The following is a 20,914-nucleotide window of genomic DNA, read 5'->3' as shown; positions in this document are numbered from 1 at the left end:
CTAATATAAACATATACAAACATATATATATATATATATATATACATATATACACATACATACATACATACATATATACAAATATATAGACACACACACACACTTAAAAACTCAAAAGTATCAGTAATCCATGCCCGACATGGTCAAAATAATTTAAAACTACAATTCCCAGAATGCCACGGTAAAATGGCCGCCAAAATTACTGATTGTAATTTTATTTTATACGTTAGGCTAAGCCACAGCGCCTCAAATGTTATCCTTTTATTGTAAACTGAATTTATTAGGAAAAACATGAAAAAAAAAGAAGTATTTTCTGACTTTTTTTCGGCGACACACCGGGGGCTACCACGCATGCTCGTCCCAACTGTTGCATGCTGGGTATTGTAATTCTAATATTCCCTAGCTCATAACATCCCACATATTCTACATACATTACGTAATATTTGTGATTCATCTCCAAATAAAATAAATGTCGAAATAAATTAAGCAGTTTTATTATCTGATGTACTATTTAATAAATAATATATATTGGCTAACACTTCTCTGACAGTGTCAACCAAAAGAGAGTTTATAAAGAAGAATGTTTTGATACGGGTGTACCTAATGTAGTGGCCAACGAGTAGGTGATCACGTGGTGTGTCAGGTGACCCAGCCGGGCAGGAAGGAAGGAGGAGGAAAAGAAGATGGAAGGAAACAGGGACGAGGCTGACAAATGTGTCAACATCGCCGCCAAAGCCATAGATGCTGGGGACAAGGAGAAGGCGCTCAAGTTCCTCCGTAAAGCGGAGAAGCTCTTCCCGACACACCGCGCTAAAGGTAGGCAGGCCGGCGTTGCTCCTTTCGGTGTTGCTCCTCCACTGGGGCCAACATAGCCGCGGAGTGACACAGGAAGATGGTGGGGATTGTTTAGTAGTTCCTGGGAAGATTTGAACGCCTATTTTGTTGGACATTACTCCGTGTTTTTTTTCACGTTTGGCGTACAACTAATACAACATGCCAGGGCCGGAAGTACAACTAATAAAACATAGCCAGGCCGGAAGTGGCTCGTCAGCTAAATAGCTAGCTAAACTAAGCTGTACCCAGACAGCTAGACTATCCACGCGGGGCGTGTTTGCATATATATATATATATATATATTGTTTTAACTGTGTCGTTGTAGTATTTTATAGGCAATGTCATAATAGAGCAATTTGTGGTCAAAATGTCAAGCTAGAAGATGTAATTATCCAGCGTAGTAAGCACCTGCTTTGCTAACGTGAAACGTCACAGCTCCGCCCCGACACATTTGTGACGTCATCATCGAAAGTATCGAAATAATTTTGGTACCGTTACCAATATATTGGTATAGGGACAACATAATATAATATAGTATTTCTCCAGCAATGGTCATGTGATGACAAAAATTATGGTATTTTGAGATGTATTCTTTGAAGTCAGACATCACTGAAGGCCTAGGTGGGAAACGCACGCCCCGCCACTGCTTCACAACATGTTCAAAAAGGAGTAGGAAGAAGCCTGCATCTGCATCCCTAGGCCTGCATCTGCCTCACAATACGAAGGTCCTGAGTAGTCTTGGGTTCAATCCCGGGCTCGGGATCTTTCTGTGTGGAGTTTGCATGTCCTCCCCGTGACTGCGTGGGTTCCCTCCGGGTACTCCGGCTTCCTCCCACCTCCAAAGACATGCACCTGGGGATAAGTTGATTGGCAACACTAAATTGGCCCTAGTGTGTGGATGTGAGTGTGAATGTTGTCTGTCTATCTGTGTTGGCCCTGCGATGAGGTGGCGACTTGTCCAGGGTGTACCCCGCCTTCCGCCCGATTGTAGCTGAGATAGGCTCCAGCGCCCCCCGCGACCCCAAAGGGAATAAGCGGTAGAAAATGGATGGATGGATGGCAATCCCTAAAACACATCATCTAGAATGTAATTGTTTTGCAAAAAAAAAAAAAAATATCTAATTTTCCTTGAAAGAAAAAAATAAAAAATGTATGTGTAGAAATTCTATTTTTTGACACCTCTAATTTCTACACATACATTTTTTATTTTATTTTCTAAAGTAAATCTGTACAGCAGATGTGATCATCTACGTCAACAATAAATCTGGCTGAGTAGCTGGACAGGAATTATAGAAAATAAAAATAATATTTTATATATATATATATATATATATATATATATATATATATATATATATAATATTATTTTTATTTTCTATAATTCTATAATTCCTGTCCATATATATATATATATATATATATATATATATATATATATATATATATATATATATATATATATATATATAATATTATTTTTATTTTCTATAATTCTATAATTCCTGTCCAGCTACTCAGCCAGATTTATTGTTTATTAGATTTATTGTTGACGTAGATGATAGAAAATAAAAAATAATATTTTATATATATATATAATATTATTTTTATTTTCTATAATTCCTGTTTAGCTACTCAGCCAGATTTATTGTTGACGTAGATGATCACATCTTTAGAAAAGCGAAGTGTTGGATATTTCTCTTGTTGCCCTATTTGTATTTGACTTTATTAAATGTTTGGGTAGAATTTTATTCAACAGAACCACTTGTTCTTTTAAGTAATATAAAAATGTATAACAGCTGTTAGTCTATTTTATGGAGAAATGTAGTTAATCATAGAACTGGCTCCCTATGTTATTAAAAAAAAAAAGAAGTATTAATTGAATCAAATCATTACCCCAAAGAAATGAATTGAAACATGTGGTGCTGAAAGATTCACAGCCCTAGTAGAAATGTATAAAATAACTTAATTGTATTGAATGAAATGAAATAATGGTGTTTTCACATTACTTTCAGCCTTGTTGGCAGCTTTAACCAAGAACGGGAGCTCGGCGGCGAACGGAGCGCATCGCAGACGGGCCGCAGACAATGCGGCGAACGGAGGCGCACAAGCGGGTAAAGACCGCACGCACGAGTCTGGCGGAGGCGAGTCATCGAAGGGGTTCACGCAAGATCAGGTGGAAGGCGTTCAAAGGTGAGCAGCCTGGTTAGCGGTTAAAACGTTCCCTGTGACCACACACACTATTATTGTTTTGGCCAGCTCATGTCATTAAGATTGAATGGCTTTCATTAGTAGACAGCCACCACCAGAGGGAGCTGTTTGTTCAGACAGGTAAACGGGAAGAGACGTGAGGGCATAGAAAGCGTTTATCAATTATACGTTTGTATATATTCCTACAGAGGGAAAGTGAATTGAGTGAGGGTGAAATTGCAATGTTCAAGGCCTTTCTGGCCATTGTAGTCAGCATTGTTATGTAAGCACAGCTGTTACCATGGGAACCCCCTGTGCGCTGGGTAGGGAGGGAGGTTAAATATGTTACACTGGGGAAACTGCATGATACACAGCACGACTACTTGCTATTGATGCTTTTACACTAAAGACAGAATGCACCACTTGGAATGACACAATTTAACACCCACACCAACATTACCTTGTGCAGTTTTATACTACACAGTTCCACCTTTGCTGCACCTTAGACTCTTTAATAGGTTTCTAACTTGTTCCGCTTCAGGGAGTAACAAGAGAAGAAGATATCAGTAGACTAGCATTAGGTAGGGGTGTAACGGTACACAAAAATTTTGGTTCGGTACGTACCTCGGTTTAGAGGTCACGGTTCGGTTCATTTTCGGTACAGTAAGAAAACAACAAAATATACATTGTTTGGTTATTTATTTACCAAATTTGTAAACAATGGCATAACATACATATACACACAGGGTCCATTGCCAGGGTTAATGTGGTCAACATATATAAAATAAAAACTAAATAAGATAAGGCTCAGAATGGTTTCTTAACAAAACTTTTCTACATATAAAGTGCTTTTTTTGATTGATTGATTGAGACTTTTATTAGTAGATTGCACAGTACAGTACATATTCCCTACAATTGACCACTAAATGGTAACACCCCAATAAGTTTTTCAACTTGTTTAAGTCGGGGTCCACGTTAATCAACATTAAACTGCCTCAAGTTGTTGCTCAGATTAAATAAAATGACAAAACTTTTCTTCTACATATAAAAAGTGCAACATTAAACAGTTTTAAGTCAACTCAGCCTCAGATTAACTTTTCTTTCCCCCCCGAGCCTGGCTAACTTGGCAGTAAGAGGATATATGGACTCATTGTTCTTCCATCATAGAAGTGGCTCAAAATCTAGTTTTTAATGCAATATGGACTTAAATCTGCTGCTATAAAAACATTTGTTATTGCTTTAGCCCTGCCTGACTCGCCGAGGAGAGGCTGCTTGAATGCGGTGGTGACGCTTCAAATGGGTTAGCGTGTTTGACGTGTTGTCAGAAGCAGCTGCTGAACAATGTCGGCAAACCTCCGTCCTCCATTGTTGTATCGCGCAGCCAAAGTGTTACCAAACGGGAGATCTTAACGAGGCAGGAGGGTCTTCCAGCTCTGGCTTTTGCATGTTGTTGTAGCCCGGACGAAGTGGCTGGGGAGAGGGAAGTCTGGGCTTCCCTGCTTAGGCTGCTGCCCCCGCGACCCGACCTCGGATAAGCGGAAGAAGATGGATGGATGGATGGATGTTTACATTAAGTGCTTTCCATGGTTGTGTTGGCATTTCCTTCTCTTTCTCCCTTTATAGCTGTGGGCAATATGATTAGACAAAGGTTACATTTCAAATACAAATGTTTACGTTTAACATATTTTTCTCCTGTTCTTTATTGTCCACAGGTCATTAAAATAAAAATTAATTATTGATATCGACCAATATAAAACACTTATCGTGATTCCGTTTTCAGCCACATCGCTCAGCCCTAATTGGCGTAACCCTTCTTTGTTTTTCCGTCAGAATAAAGCGCTGCAAAGACTACTATGAAGTGCTCGGTGTCAGCAAAGAGGCCAGTGATGAGGAGCTCAAGAAGGCCTACAGAAAACTGGCCCTCAAGTTCCACCCAGACAAGAACCAAGCTCCTGGAGCGACGGAGGCCTTTAAAAGTACATCTTTTTTCCTGGATGATATCGTATATGATGTCAAACCAACATTGTAACATGCGTGTCCCCGCAGAGATCGGTAACGCATACGCCGTGCTGAGCAACCCGGCCAAACGGCGGCAGTATGACGTCACTGGAGGGGAGGAGCCAAGCGGGGCAGGCCACTCTCCCGGCAACGGTTTTGACTTCCACAGAGGCTTCGAGGCTGACATCACACCTGAGGACCTCTTCAACATGTTCTTTGGAGGAGGATTCCCTTCATGTGAGGAAACATTACGGAATAACAGCAGAGAAACCTGATTGGACGACTGCCAATCTAGTTTATTTATTATATGGTATAATTACTTTAAAAGATTGTTTAAAAAAAATGATTTGAATGGAGTTTTAAATGTAATATTGTAACATTGAGTCTGGCTAATCAAAAAACATTAAGGGCAGAATTTAAATAAACATTTTAATGTTAGGGCTGGGCGACAAGGCCTTTTATTAATATCTGGATATTTTTAGGCCATGTCACGATACACGATATCATACCTGCCAACTACTCCGGTTTTCCCGTAATTAGTACGGTTTTCATCAACCTATTCCGGGTTACGGTTGCAGTGATAAAAAATACGGTTTTTCATTAATTAAAAAAAAAATTTTTTTTTTAAGTTTTATTCACGAAATCGCGTAACAACAATGACAATCGACACTGCTTCCCGTAACTTCCTATCGAGCCATTCCGAATGCCATGCGCGAGGCTATTTATAGCACCGCTGCCAAGCACGAGGCACCTGTTGCCATTGTTTCCAAACGAGCGAACGATCATGGAATCAGCCGGAGAAAAATCGCAAACGAGTCTTAAACCGAAAAGAAAACTGCAGTCATTCCGGGAAGAATATTCAAAAGCCTATCCGGGAATAATTATCCGTTCCAAAAAGGGTGAAAACTACGCAAATTGCAACTTGTGCAGACAAGATTTTTCGATCGGACACGGAGGAATTAGCGATGTAAAAGTAAAAATTTGGATTTTAGCCACACAAAGGTAATGACACCAATGTTATCTATTGGAATTGTTTAGTACTGTTATACTGTTAAAAGTGTTTATACTATTTATGCTTTCAAGTCCAAGTTGAAGAAATCTTGTTAAATGTTGACAGCATAACTACCAAAATACAGAAGTATGTCCTTAAATATTTTTGCAGTGCTATTTCTGTTGAAAAGTAAAAATGATTACATTAGAGATGTGATGTGCCACTTTTCAAGTGTCTGATGGCTTAAATTAATTTTCATTAATTTTTCATATTTTGAATTCTTTTGAAAGGCTTACAAAAAAACTACATTTGAATTGTAATTCCATGCTATTGACAGGACTATTAATTTTAATGAAGTTAGCTTACCATGTTTACAGTATGATAATTGTGATAGAAATGTGAATTTTAGGCACAGAATATGTTTTACAATTGAACAAGGCAGTAGATTATACAAGCTTGGACAGAAAGTTAATAATGACACCAATTTTTTTTTTAATGGAATTGTTTAGTACTGTTTTACCATTTGTTTACTGTAAAAAGTGTTTATACTGTTTATACTTTCAATTAACAAATTGAAGTCTTGTGAAAGGTTGACAGGATAACTGGCATTAACTGTCAAAATAATTTCAAACTATTGAAGTTAGCTTACAGAATAAACATGTCAATCAACCCATATGATTTTTGCTGTAATATTTTTGTTTTGAAAAGTCACTGTGACTGATAGAAAAGTGATGGTTTTAGCAACATTTTAACCTGTCTGAATGCTAATAATCATTTTGCGTCGGGGGGCGAACCTGAACCCCCCACCAGGACTTTGTCCTGGACCTGCGGCCCCTGGACCCTGGCTACTAGGTTTTTCTGATTTCAAAAGTTGGAATATTATATATATATTATATATAAGTTGGCGATATATATCTCCATATTTTGTCTTAGCCTTGAATGAACACCTGATGCATATAATCACAGCAGTATGATGATTCTATGTGTCTACATTAAAACATTCTTCTTCATACTGCATTAATATATGCTACTTTTAAACTTTCATGCAGAGAGGGAAATCACAACTAAACGTGTATTTATGAAACGGTTATTAAGCAGTGGCACAAACATTCATGTCATTTCAAAACAGAAAGTGCAAGATTGTCAGAGACATTTTAAAACAAGCTATTAGTGCATTTTTTTGCATGATGTCACTAAGATGACATATCAAAACAACACTAAATGAAAGTGCGCTTTTTGTACAGAACGCCACTACAATAGTTTAAAACAAATAAAGTGCACTTTTGTGCGTGATGTCACACAAGATATTTCAATAAGTGTCAAATATAAAATGAGCTGCATAATAGGAAATCAAATAGTGTATGTCCTTCACTATGTGGTAGGTTCCTGCGGACGTTATCTCCGTCTGTTGTTGACTATTTGTTTCATACGGTGTTGATCTGGAAATGGTTGCTCCGGCATTTTGTTGGTGTGTCACCGAACAGAGATGTTGACATGCGGAGTTTCAAGCACCCTTCATTCTCTAGCGGGTGACTTTTCAAATGATGCTACAAATTAGCAGTGCTGCTACTTTTTGCCACATACTTGACATATTACGCTTGTCTGTTCATCATCTTCCCGCTTGAAGCCAAACCACCGCCAGACGATGGACCCCGTGCTGTTTTTCTTGGGAATGAATTCTTCCTTCATTTGTTACCAGATTCGCACCTTCTTTATCTCGTATTACCACTCCGCTAGCATCACAGCTAACTTTACCCATGCCGCTACCTCTCTGCTCGGCGAGGGCGTATGACGTTGCACGATATAGTCATTTTCTATATCGCACAGAGGCAAACCTGCGATACATCCGAGTATATTCGATATATCGCCCAGCCCTATTTAATGGCAATAAATGGCCATTTTAATTATAAAAAGATATATGTATATAATTAGTGAAGTGAATTATATAGCGCTTTTCTTTAGTGACTCAAAGCGCTTTTACATAGTGAAAGCCAATATCTAAGTTACATTTAAAGCAGTGTGGGTGGCACTGGGAGCAGGTGGGTAAGGTGTCTTGCCCAAGGACACAACGGTAGTGACTAGGATTGCGGAAGCGGGGATCGAACCTGGAACCCTCAAGTTGCTAGCACGGCCACCCTACCAACCGAGCTATACCGCCCCACATTAAAATAATTCAAATTGTTATACTATAATGGAGTAGCATTCAATTGATTTTAACTTGTTTTCTTTATAGTTATTTTAAATGCATAATGCTTGATAATTCTATTTTGTAGTATAGCTATATTTGTATGGTAAATGGAAGCTTATCAAAAAAGTAAAGTTTTCCCACTGCTTTTAGGCATGTAAATTGTATTGTAATTGTTGATTAAGTTTACTGATTTGTCAATGATTGTGTTTTATTGATTTAGTCTTAGACATACCAAAGAAAATAACGCAAACTAAAAAGTGTGAACGCACATCTGTCCTTGTGCAGCGAGCGCGCACACCTTCACCAACGGCAGGACGAGCTACAGCCATCACGCAGACCAGCGACAAGAGAGGACAGAAGAAAGAGGAGATGTAAGTGAACGGATTGTGTGTTTTTGCACATACTGTCAACGCTGCAAACTGGTATTTTTTTTGTTTCTCCAGGGTGGTTTCTCAATGTTCATTCAGCTGATGCCCATCGTAGTCCTGATCTTAGTGTCAATACTCAGCCAGATGATGGTTTCTCCTCTTCCCTACAGTCTGTACTCTCGACCGTAGGTGGACGCACGCACACACACTTTAATTATGTATGCACCGGATTGACTCCATAAATCATTTTTCAGCTCCACGGGTCAGACCATTAAGCGGCAGACGGAAAACCTGCACGTGTATTATTATGTCAACAAAGATTTCAAGTCCGAATATAAAGGATCTGCGTTGCAGCAGATCGAGAAAAACCTGGAGGAAGACTACGTGTCCAATGTCAGGAGTAACTGTTGGAAGGAGAGACAGACAAGTGAGTGATCTTAAGCCTCTTTCACACAGAGAGCCATCATAATAACTACATGACAGTAGATTAGTCCGCCTTTGTCAAACAATTCAATGTGAGTATTGCTTTCAACTAGGGGTGTAACGGTACCATACCTGCCAACTACTCCGGTTTTCCCGTAATTAGTACGGTTTTCATCAACCTATTCCGGGTTACGGTTGCAGTGATAAAAAATACGGTTTTTCATGAATTAAAAAAAATATTTTTTTTTTAAGTTTTATTCACGAAATCGCGTAACAACAATGACAATCGACACTGCTTCCCGTAACTTCCTATCGAGCCATTCCGAATGCCATGCGCGAGGCTATTTATAGCACCGCTGCCAAGCACGAGGCACCAGTTGCCATTGTTTCCAAACGAGCGAACGATCATGGAATCAGCCGGAGAAAAATCGCAAACGAGTCTTAAACCGAAAAGAAAACTGCAGTCATTCCGTGAAGAATATTCAAAAGCCTATCCGGGAATATTTATTCGTTCCAAAAAGGGTGAAAACTACGCGAATTGCACCTTGTGCAGACAAGATTTTTCGATCGGACACGGAGCAATTAGTGATGTAAAAGACCACGTTGGGACAAAAAAACACAAGTCTAATGCCGTTGCTAGCGATACAAGTGGAAAACTTTCAACGTTTTTCGGATTTTAGCCACAAAAAGGTAATGACACCAATGTTATCTATTGGAATTGTTTAGTACTGTTATACTGTTCAAAGTGTTTATACTATTTATGCTTTCAAGTCCAAGTTGAAGAAATCTTGTTAAATGTTGACAGCATAACTACCAAAATACAGAAGTATGTCCTTAATATTTTTGCAGTGCTATTTCTGTTGAAAAGTTCAAATGATTACATTAGAGATGTGATGTGCCACTTTTCAAGTGTCTGATGGCTTAAATTAATTTTCATTAATTTTTCATATTTTGAATTCTTTTGAAAGGCTTACAAAAAAACTACATTTGAATTTTAATTCCATGCTATTGACAGGACTATTAATTTTAATGAAGTTAGCTTACCATGTTTACAGTATGATAATTGTGATAGAAATGTGAATTTTAGGCACAGAATATTTTTTACAATTGAACAAGGCAGTAGATTATACAAGCTTGGACAGAAAGTTAATAATGACACCAATTATTTTTTTTAATGGAATTGTTTAGTACTGTTTTACCATTTGTTTACTGTAAAAAGTGTTTATACTGTTTATACTTTCAATTAACAAATTGAAGTCTTGTGAAAGGTTGACAGGATAACTGGCATTAACTGTCAAAATAATTTCAAACTATTGAAGTTAGCTTACAGAATAAACATGTCAATCAACCCATATGATTTTTGCTGTAATATTTTTGTTTTGAAAAGTCACTGTGACTGATAGAAAAGTGATGGTTTTAGCAACATTTTAACCTGTCTGAATGCTAATAATCATTTTGCGTCGGGGGGCGAACCTGAACCCCCCACCAGGACTTTGTCCTGGACCTACCGGGGCCTGCGGCCCCTGGACCCTAGCTACTAGGTTTTTCTGATTTCAAAAGTTGGCAGGTATGCGGTACACAAAAATTTTGGTTCGGTACGTACCTCGGTTTAGAGGTCACGGTTCGGTTCATTTTGGGTACAGTAAGAAAACAACAAAATATACATTTTTAGGTTATTTATTTACCAAATTTGCAAAATCTTCCACCAAAAATATTTTTCTTAGTGGAATATTTGATGTGAAGTAATGGGAACCTTGGATAGGTCAATAATTCATAATAACATTGATTTTGATTCAATATTATGTTTTGAGCAATGACAGTTTGAAAGGAAAAAAAACAGATTTGTTTTATTAGTCAACATTGTTTTTTTCTAAATGATATTTAACCTTTAAGCTTTTTTATTTCACTTTTGTTATGTTTTTGTTTATTTTAATAGTATTTTAAGAATGTGCCGTGGACCTTTAAAACATTAGCTGTGGGCCGCAAAATGACTTTTGACACCCCTGCTATAGATAATAAAAAATTAAATGTGATAAATCTATGGATAAAAAGCAGAGCCTGGCGACGCATGCACGTTTATCATAACTCTCTCTCTCTCTCTCTGTCTCTGCCCCTCCCTCACCAATGCTGTTTTGTTTTTAACCCCTTCTTAACCCTGAACGTACATTGAAAATACACTCAACCCTAACTCAAAATGCCGGACATTTGAGGCATTTAAGAAACTCCGCCCTGACAGCTCCGCAAAAGAGGACATGTCCGGTGAAAAGAGGACGTATGGTCAGTCTACCCTATTCCGTTAGCTGCTAGCATGCCGTGTGTTGTGCATTGTTTACACAACGTGCGTTACTTTACTTAATATGTCCGTGTGGAAACTCCGAACCGAACCGGAACCCCCGTACCGACTGTTCAATACAAATACACATACCGTTACACCCCTAATCAATATACATTAAAGATGCATCAATAATCGATTTTTAATCGAATCGTAGCTCCTGAATCTTAATAGAAATCGAATCGTGAGGTGCCCAAAGATTCCCACCTCTAGTAAATAGACACGGCTTCAGTTACACCCCAACTTTCAACACATTACCAGGGTGGGGGGAGTACACTAAAATTAAAAGTTCATCTATTTTAACTTTCTTGACAGCCAAACATTTAAAGGGTAATATTCCAAAATGATCAGCAGTATTTTACCTGCTATATTTTCTATGAAAAAAACATTGGCAAATAGTGTAATCAATGCTGTTTTTAAATACCTAAAAGTAGGCATTTGTATTGTAGCAAACACGTGTACCGTCAACTAATTGCGCCCTCTGCTGGTTATTTTCTATTACTAAAGTCCATTATGCCTACATTGCTTCAAGAAGAAGCCATTACAGCAGTGTTTTTCAACCTTTTTTGAGCGGAGGCACATTTTTTGCGGAGAAAAAATGCGGAGGCACACCACCAGCAGAAATAATTTAAAAACAAAACTCAGTTGACAGTAAAAAGTCGTTGTCACAATTGTTGGATATGACTTTAAAGCATAACCAAGCATGCATCACTATAGCTCTTGTCTCAAAGTAGGTGTACTGTCACCACCTGTCACATCACACCCTGACTTATTTGGACTTTTTTGCTGTTTTCCTGTGTGTAGCGTTTTAGTCCTTGTCTTGCGCTCCTATTTTGGTGGCTTTTTCTCTTTTTTTGGTATTTACCTGTAGCAGTTTCATGTCTTCCTTTGAGCGATATTTCCCGCATCTACTTTGTTTTAGCAATCAAGAATATTTCAGTTGTTTTTATCCTTCTTTGTGGGGACATTGTTGATTGTCATGTTCGGATGTACTTTGTGGACGCCGTCTTTGCTCCACAGTAAGTCTTTGCTGTCGTCCAGCATTCTGTTTTTGTTTACTTTGTAGCCATCAGTTTTCTGCATAGCCTTCCCTAAGCTTCAATGCCTTTTCTTAGGGGCACTCGCCTTTTGTTTATTTTTGGTTTAAGCATTAGACACCTTTTTACATGCACTATGCCTCCCGCTGTTTCCGACATCTACAAAGCAATTAGCTACCTGCTGCCACCTACTGATATGGAAGAGTATTACACGGTTACTCTGCCGAGCTCTAGACAGCACCGACACTCAACAACAACACATCATTTGCAGACCATACACCAGACTGTATCTCACGGCACAGTGGTTGAAAAACACTGCATTACACTGTCAGGGCTGGCCTGCGGCATAAACCAGGAGTAGGGAACCTATGGCTCGCGAGCCAGATGTGGCTCTTGACGACTGCATCTGGCCCTCAGATGAATCTTAGCTGACATTGCTTAACGCGATAAGTACTGAATAATGCACCTGTTCAAGGTTGCGGGTGGCTCAGCCAATCCCAGCTGCGGTCGCATTATTGGTAAGAAATATTGTATTCATTACTGGTTAGCTTCAGAATAACAATGTTATTAAAAAGAATAAGAGACTTATTATACTCTAAAAATGTTGGTCTTACTTAAAAATGCACGCATTTAGTTTTTTTCCATACTACATTTTGGAGACATTGCATACTGCATGCATGTGTTTTAAAAAGTTGTTTTCAACCAAATTAAGTCATTTGTTTTGTAGTGAATGTAAACATACTGAGTTTGTGTATGAGGGCGGTGGCATTTGGTTTAGAGCAGACCTGGGCAAATTAAGGCCCGGGGGCCACATGTGGACCGTTAAACTTTTCAATCTGGCCCGCCGGACATTCCCCAAATAATTTTTTTAGATCTTTAAGATGGAAAGTGTAGCTGCCATTATGATGTGCACTCATGTTTTCTAATGACCGGAAGTCTTCAACTATACTAAGTATTTCAATGGTTGGAATCTGCACTTTTGCATGATATACTAGTTACTATGGTCATTTAATTTGTTATTATGGTAATATAATTAGTTACTATGGTAATCTTATTAGTTACTATGGTAATCTTATTAGTTACTATGGTAATCTAATTAGTCACAGCAGCTCAGACGAGGCACCAAGCAGTGTGGGTGGGGAGCGTTTCCACAGAGTGTCAGCCTGAAATGTGGGTGTCAGGGACAGACGCGGAAGGAGATTTTTACAACAAAGTTCTAAAGCTTAGTGATATATCACATATATCAGACTGTAAGTTTTTTGTTGTTGTTTTTTTTACCCTTCGCGTTCATATTTCGCTGTGTTTGTCGCATTTTTGTTGCGTTTCACTTGATTGTAAAATATGTAGATGGTAGAGATGCGCGGATAGGCAATTATTTCATCCGCAACCGCATCAGAAAGTTGTCAACCATCCGCCATCCACCCGATCTAACATTTAATCAGAACCGCACCCGCCCGTTGTTATATATCTAATATAGACGATGCAAGGCATTAGTGAGGTTATAAAGCTTTTGCCTGTTAAAGAAAGGAGACTGATCCAATGCAGCACAGACATTCGCGTGCCACGCTGTCACGGCCCAGACGCACACCAGTGCGCAATCATATGGGAGCCGCGCTGAGCGCACCTCCAAGCGCGTCTCGCCGCCGGCGACGGCCGGGTATGGGCCCGACGCTCCAGCGCCATCCATTTTCAGGGCTAGTTGATTCGGCAGGTGAGTTGTTACACACTCCTTAGCGGGTTCCGACTTCCATGGCCACCGTCCTGCTGTCTATATCAACCAGGGTGAGCCCCACCCCTTTCGTGAGCGCACTGCGCGCGGAGTGACCCCTGTTACGCGCCCCCGGCAACAGGGGTGGCGGGCAGGTAAGCTGCGCGGGCGGAGCGCGCGGAGTGACCCCTGTTACGAGCCCCCGGCCACGGGGGTGGCGGGCAGGTAAGCTGCTTACCTGCTGCGCGTGACGCCGGCCGCGGCGAAGGCGGACGAGGCGGGGTGTCGGTGCGGTGGGCGCGGTGGTGACCCTGGACGTGCGTCGGGCCCTTCTCGCGGATCGCCTCAGCTACGGCTCCCGGTGGGGCCCTCTCGGGGGAAGGGGCCTCGGTCCCGGACCCCGGCGAGGCGTCCCTTCTCCGCTCCGTAAAAGTGTCCATCTCTTTTCTTTTTTTTTTCTTCTGTTGTGGCATATGCAGCAGGTGCCTGCTCGTTTTTCGTATGTGGGTAACAACATTTAACTATGTATATATATTTCCCAATTGGTTTAACTGCCACCCGCCTGAATCTATTTAAAATCTAATTTTTTTTTATTTCAACCGCCCGACCCGACCCGACCCGCGGATAAAATCTAATTTTTTTAAATTTCATCCGCCCGATCCGCGGATAATCCGCGGACTCCGCGGTTGTGCCCGCAAACCGCGCATCTCTAGTAGATGGAGAGTTGGTGTGACGTTCAAGTCGTCAATATTCAGTGTTTTACCCTTCATAGTTAATATTTTGAACCCCACATTCTTTATTTTCATGTACATTCCAGGTGTCTCATTCAGTAAAAAAAAAAAATACAATTCCATTTAGTTTTTTAAAGTGGTCTGTCATAACGTTTTCAGCATTCAATCAGACATTATTGCATGTTTTTGTATTAGTGTTCCTAAAAAAATCAGATATACCGGCCCCCATACACACTTGTTTCTCTAAATATTCCGTGTTTTATCGTTCACTGTTAATATTGTATATCCCACATTCTTTATTTTCATGTACCGTATTTTTCAGACTATAAGTCGCAGTTTTTTTCATAGTTTGGCCGACTTATACTCAGGAGCGACTTATGTGTGAAATGATTAATACATTAGCGTAAAATATCAAATAATATTATTTATCTCATTCACGTAAGAGACTAGACCAGGGGTCGGCAACCTTTACAAGTCAAAGAGCCATTTTGACCAGTTTCACAAATTAAAGAAATCAATGGGAGCCGCAAAATATTTTTTTGAAATTTTAAATGAAATAACGCTGCATACAGAGTTTTTTTTATGCTTTGTGCTATGTATAAACCAGAGGTCTCAGACACGCTGCCCACTCCTTTATGTGGAATTTGAAAGCTGGTGCGGCACGCGAGTTTTAAATGTATGGCACTTGTCAGCGTCATGCGTGCCGTGATTGTACAGCATATAGCACCCACTACAACGAGCGTGCCTGAGCAGCCACACGTTGTATAGGGCTTCCGCTTGCTCAGGTAGGTGACAGCAAGGCATACTTGGTCAACAACTACGCAGGTTACACTGACGGTGGCGGTATAAAAAAAACTTTAACACTCTTACTAATAATGCGCCACACTGTGAACCCACACCAAAAAAGAATGACAAACACATTTCGGGAGAACATCTGCACCGTAACACAACATAAACACAACAGGACAAATACCCAGAATCCCATGCAGCCCTAACTCTTCTGGGATACATTATACACCCCCGCTACCAAACCCCGCCCACCTCAACCGACGAGAGAGAGGGGGGGGGGGGGGGTTGATGTGTGAGGGAGCAGGGTTGGGGTGGGGGCGGGGTTTGGTGGTAGCAGGGGTGTATAATGTAGCCCGGAAGAGTTAGGGCTGCATGGGATTCTGGGTGTTTGTTCTGTTGTGTTTATGTTGTGTTAAGGTGCAGATGTTCTCCCGAAATGTGTTTGTCATTCTTGTTTGGTTTTGGTTCAAAGCGTGGCGCATTATTAGTAAGAGTGTTAAAGTTGTTTTATATGGTCACCGTCAGTGTAACCTGTGTGGCTGTTGACCAAGTATGCCTTGCTGTCACATAAGCGTGCAGGCAGAAGATGTATGTTGTATAATAAGAGTTGGGCTGACACACTGTTAATACAGATAGTAGAGGGTGTCAAATGTTGTACCATCATGGCATGCCCTTATAATAGCCGTAAGGGTGAAAATCGGTGAAAATTATTCCCGGGAGTTTTCTGCGAGAGTCACTGAAATCCGGAAGTCTCACGGGAAAATTGGGGGGTTCAGCAAGTAAGCTGCTGAGCCGCGGGTTGCCGACCCCTGGACTAGACGTATAAGATTTCATGGGATTTAGCGATTAGGAGTGACAGATTGTTTGGTAAACGTATAGCATGTTCTATATGTTATAGTTATTTGAATGACTCTTACCATAATATGTTACGTTAACATACCAGTTGCTTATTTATGCCTCATATAACGTACACTTATTCAGCCTGTTGTTCACTATTCTTTATTTATTTTAAATTGCCTTTCAAATGTCTATTCTTGGTGTTGGCTTTTATCAAATACATTTCCCCAAAAAATGCGACTTTTATACTCCAGTGCGACTTATATATGTTTTTTTCCTTCTTTATTATGCATTTTCGGCCGGTGCGACTTATACTCCGGAGCGACTTATACTCCGAAAAATACGGTAATTAAAAGTTCAAACACTTCAACCATTTTTGAGAAAATAGATAACAAGTTGCAGAATTTGACCAATAAATTAGAGAAAACCAAAGGTCGCACAATTTGACAACTAATTTTGAGAAAAAAATTATAAAAAGTTGCATAATTTGACCGCTCTTTTTTTGAAAGGTCGATTCCAAAGTCACACAATTTGACAACTGCTATCTTAAAAACCAATAACAAGTCTTATGATGTCATCACTACAGTAACAGGTGGAGAAAACCATTAGCAAGACACATTTGTCCACTATTGGTTGAGAATAGGGATGTCCGATAATATCGGACGGCCGATATTATCGGCCGATAAATGCTTTAAAATGCAATATCGGAAATTATCGGTATCGGTATTGGTTTCAAAAAGTAAAATGTATGACTTTTTAAAAGGCCGCTGTGTACACGGACGTAGGGAAAAGTACAGAGCGCCAATAAACCTTAAAGGCACTGCCTTTGTGTGCCGGCCCAATCACATAATATCTACGGCTTTTCACACACACAAGTGAATGCAGGGCATACTTGGTCAACAGCCATACAGGTCACACCGAGGGTGGCCGTATAAACAACTTTAACACTGTTACAAATATGCGCCACACTGTGAACCCACAACAAACAAGAATGACAGACACATTTTGGGAGAACATCCGCACCGTAACACAACATAAACACAACAGAACAAATACCCAGAACCCCTTGCAGCACTAACTCTTCCGGGACGCTACAATATACACCCCCGCTGCCCCCCGCCCACCTCAACCTCCTCGTGCTCTCTCAGGGAGAGCATGTCCCAAATTCCAAGCTGCTGTTTTGAGGCATGTTAAAAAAAATAATGCACTTTGTGACTTCAATAATAAATATGGCAGTGCCATGTTGTCATTTTTTTTCCCATAACATGAGTTGATTTATTTTGGAAAAGCTTGTTACATCGTTTAATGCATCCAGCGGGGCATCACAACAAAATTAGGCATGATAATGTGTTAATTCCACCACTGTATATATCGGTATCGCTTGATATCGGAATGCAAAGAGTTGGACAATATCGGATATCGGCAAAAAAGCCATTATCGGACATCTCTAGTTGAGAAAACGCAAAATTGCACTATTTAGCTGCTGTTTTTGTAAAACTAAGAAAAGGTTGCAAAATGTCTCTATTGTGGGGGGGGGGATTATAAAAAAAAAACTTTTGACATCACTGTGGTCCTGGTAAAAATGTGTTCTGCTGTATTGCTTGAGGTGTCCAGCAGAGGGTGCAATAGGCCTTTTTTCCCCATTGAAATTGCCAGTTCAATGTTGAGTAGAAGCCTGTGTATGTTCTGATCTACACAACACTAAATGCACTTTTCTTCTTTATGTTTGTGGTCAGCGTGCGAGTCGGCTGTAACGCTGCTGTTTGACGCTATTCTTTATTTATTTTAAATTGCCTTTCAAATGTCTATTCTTGGTGTTGGCTTTTATCAAATACATTTCCCCCAAAAATGCGACTTATACTCCAGTGCGCTTATATATGTTTTTTTCCTTCTTTGTTATGCATTTTCGGCCGGTGCGACTTATACTCCGAAGCGACTTATACTCCGAAAAATACGGTACATTCCAGGTGTCTCATTCAGCAAAAACAATTAAAATTCCATTTTGTTTTTTAAGGCGGTCTGTCATAACGTTTTTAGCATTCATTCAGACATTATTGGGAGTTTTTGTATTAATGTTCCTAAAAATCAGATATACTGGCCCCCAGACAGACTTTTTTCCCAAAATTTGGCCCCCCGAGTCAAAATAATTGCTCAGACCTGGTTTACTGTGATGGGGCCTGTCAGGAGTCTAATAATAATATTAATAATAGATAAATAATATAAAAAAGACCAAAATAGAGCCACATAAAGCCTACATGATTATTATCCATCACTATGATTTGTTTTAATGTATCTTTTCATGTCTGATGTTTTGGTGGTTGTTTTCCTCCAGAAACAGACCTGTTGTATGCCGCCAAGGTGTACAGAGACGAGCGCATGCGCAAGAAGGCAGAGCTCATGACAATGGACAACTGCAAGGAGCTAGACAGACTAAATAGCCTCTTTAGAGGCGGATGAGTTAGTCTTGAAGACACTGTTAGATCTTTTAAATATATATGAATAGATGTGTACGTTCATGTTTTTTAAGAAATGACCTTTACACTAGGTGCAATCACAAATTAAAAACCCTACTGAAAAAGATGTAGCTCTAATGTTGGAAGTTTAAAAATTCCCTCTTCATGTTCGCCTCACATTTAAAGAAGAAATCAACATTCCGGAGAAAAACTTTTGTTTCCCCATTCTCCTGGTGCAGAAAGGATGCTTGATTATAAGCTGTGTGCTTGTAGTAGTGAACACATCCACTTCCTTGTTGTTTCAAACCACCAATCAGCTTACAGCATGACCCGCTTGAAGACATCAATTTGGACGGAGTGTGGTTTATCCACACCTGTGGAATGGATGAAGAACACTGGATCAGAACAGATGAGAAATCATCTCATTGCTACAAATGAACTTATTGATGCAGATGTACATTTTCATGTTTGAATGTTGGAAGTTTATGCAGTTATTTAAATAATTATAGAAGATACTGATTTTCTTCAATGCTCGCTTATCATTGAAATAAAGTAATATTATTATTATTGCCTGGGGGTGTTTCTCGCTGCCTGCTATTGTTGATTCAATTATTCTGTATTTAGTAATGGAAGTGTACACTACATTTGTTCTTAATTTTCACATTTACATTCCCATTATTAGAAACATTTTTAATTATATCACTAGGCATCTGAAGAAGAGAATATTGTCACGTTCAAACACTGAGGACATCTATTAAACAAGACAAAAGGCAAGGAATCAAACAGAGACAGAATTCAATTTGGACTCAATATTGAGGAGAGACATGGCCACTGCACTCTCTGTACAGTCCTGCACCACGCTCTGACGAAGAAGGTTTTCGTCTCCTCTTTTATTCAGATGTTCAATGTTCACGCACCAACACATGTCACAGCAGGAATGGGAAGTATGTAAAACAGTCATTGTTTTCGGTCGCTTTGAAGACCAAGAAGAGGATGTCTCGGGCTTGGGCTCTTCCTGGATCCAGCTGGGGAAGGTGTTGGAGGACAATGGATAACCCCTCCCGTCTCCTGACCACAGCGACTTCAAGAGGGCAGCGGGTCGTAAATAGCGTTGACCTCGGTTACTAAATAGTTGGAAGAGAGTTTGTGAAATTCTTCAAAGAGAGTTCCTCTGGAAGTTGAGCAGATCCTGCCATCTGTCCGTGTTGAAATCACAGTGGCGTTTCACGAGCATTCTTCCTCTTGTTAGGCCTCGAAAGACAGCATTCATCTTCTTATCAGGAACATAATGTAATACGTTTCTTTTGTGATAACTTACAAACAATTATTCCAACAAATATCATTTATGCAATTGTTTTTATTTTTATTTAAGTGTAATTAATTTGATTTGATTATATATATATATATGTATAATTTTTTTTTAATAAACCTTTATTTATAATGTTCAACATACAAGTACAAAAACATTACAATACAGCGGCAGGGGGGGTTGTAAACTCAAAGTAACTAGAGTAGAATGCAAAATATATATATTTAGCAATGTGTAAAGCCATAGGCTCACACAAGTTCCGTAAATAGTCCATATTTGGAGCACAGCATCATAGTTTTCACAGCTTTTTGGTTGTTAGAAGTAGAAAGCGTTTTTAAAGTAAATTTCTAATTATTTTTTAAAAGCACAAAAAACAGGTCGGGTATTGAGAAACTTACACTTATGAGTATACAACTTAGCCAATAGTATAATGAGGTTGCAAAGGTGAAATTCTAATTGATTATATATATATATATATATATATATATATATATATATATATATATATATATATATATAGGTAAAAGCCAGTAAATTAGAATATTTTGAAAAACTTGATTTATTTCAGTAATTGCATTCAAAAGGTGTAACTTGTACATTATATTTATTCATTGCACACAGACTGATGCATTCAAATGTTTATTTCATTTAATTTTGATGATTTGAAGTGGCAACAAATGAAAATCCAAAATTCCGTGTGTCACAAAATTAGAATATTACTTAAGGCTA

General features: G+C 39.3%; 1 protein-coding gene across 1 annotated transcript; it reads left to right on the top strand.

Moving 5' to 3' along the window:
• The first annotated feature begins 591 nt into the window (after positions 1-591).
• dnajb14 (DnaJ heat shock protein family (Hsp40) member B14) lies at positions 592-19,443 on the top strand. The gene is made up of 8 exons (XM_061922992.2): positions 592-816; positions 2,847-3,024; positions 4,852-4,997; positions 5,068-5,256; positions 8,484-8,569; positions 8,642-8,751; positions 8,821-8,993; positions 18,756-19,443. The coding sequence occupies exons 1-8, from the start codon at positions 684-686 to the stop codon at positions 18,878-18,880; spliced, it is 1,140 nt and encodes a 379-aa protein (XP_061778976.1). The 5' UTR covers positions 592-683; the 3' UTR covers positions 18,881-19,443.
• The last annotated feature ends 1,471 nt before the right edge of the window (positions 19,444-20,914 follow it).

The sequence above is a fragment of the Nerophis lumbriciformis genome, linkage group LG27, assembly GCF_033978685.3.
Source record: "Nerophis lumbriciformis linkage group LG27, RoL_Nlum_v2.1, whole genome shotgun sequence".
In the NCBI taxonomy this organism is placed as follows: domain Eukaryota; kingdom Metazoa; phylum Chordata; class Actinopteri; order Syngnathiformes; family Syngnathidae; genus Nerophis; species Nerophis lumbriciformis.
Note: the sequence above shows the minus strand (reverse complement) of the source record. Positions and strands in the feature narration are given on the sequence as shown.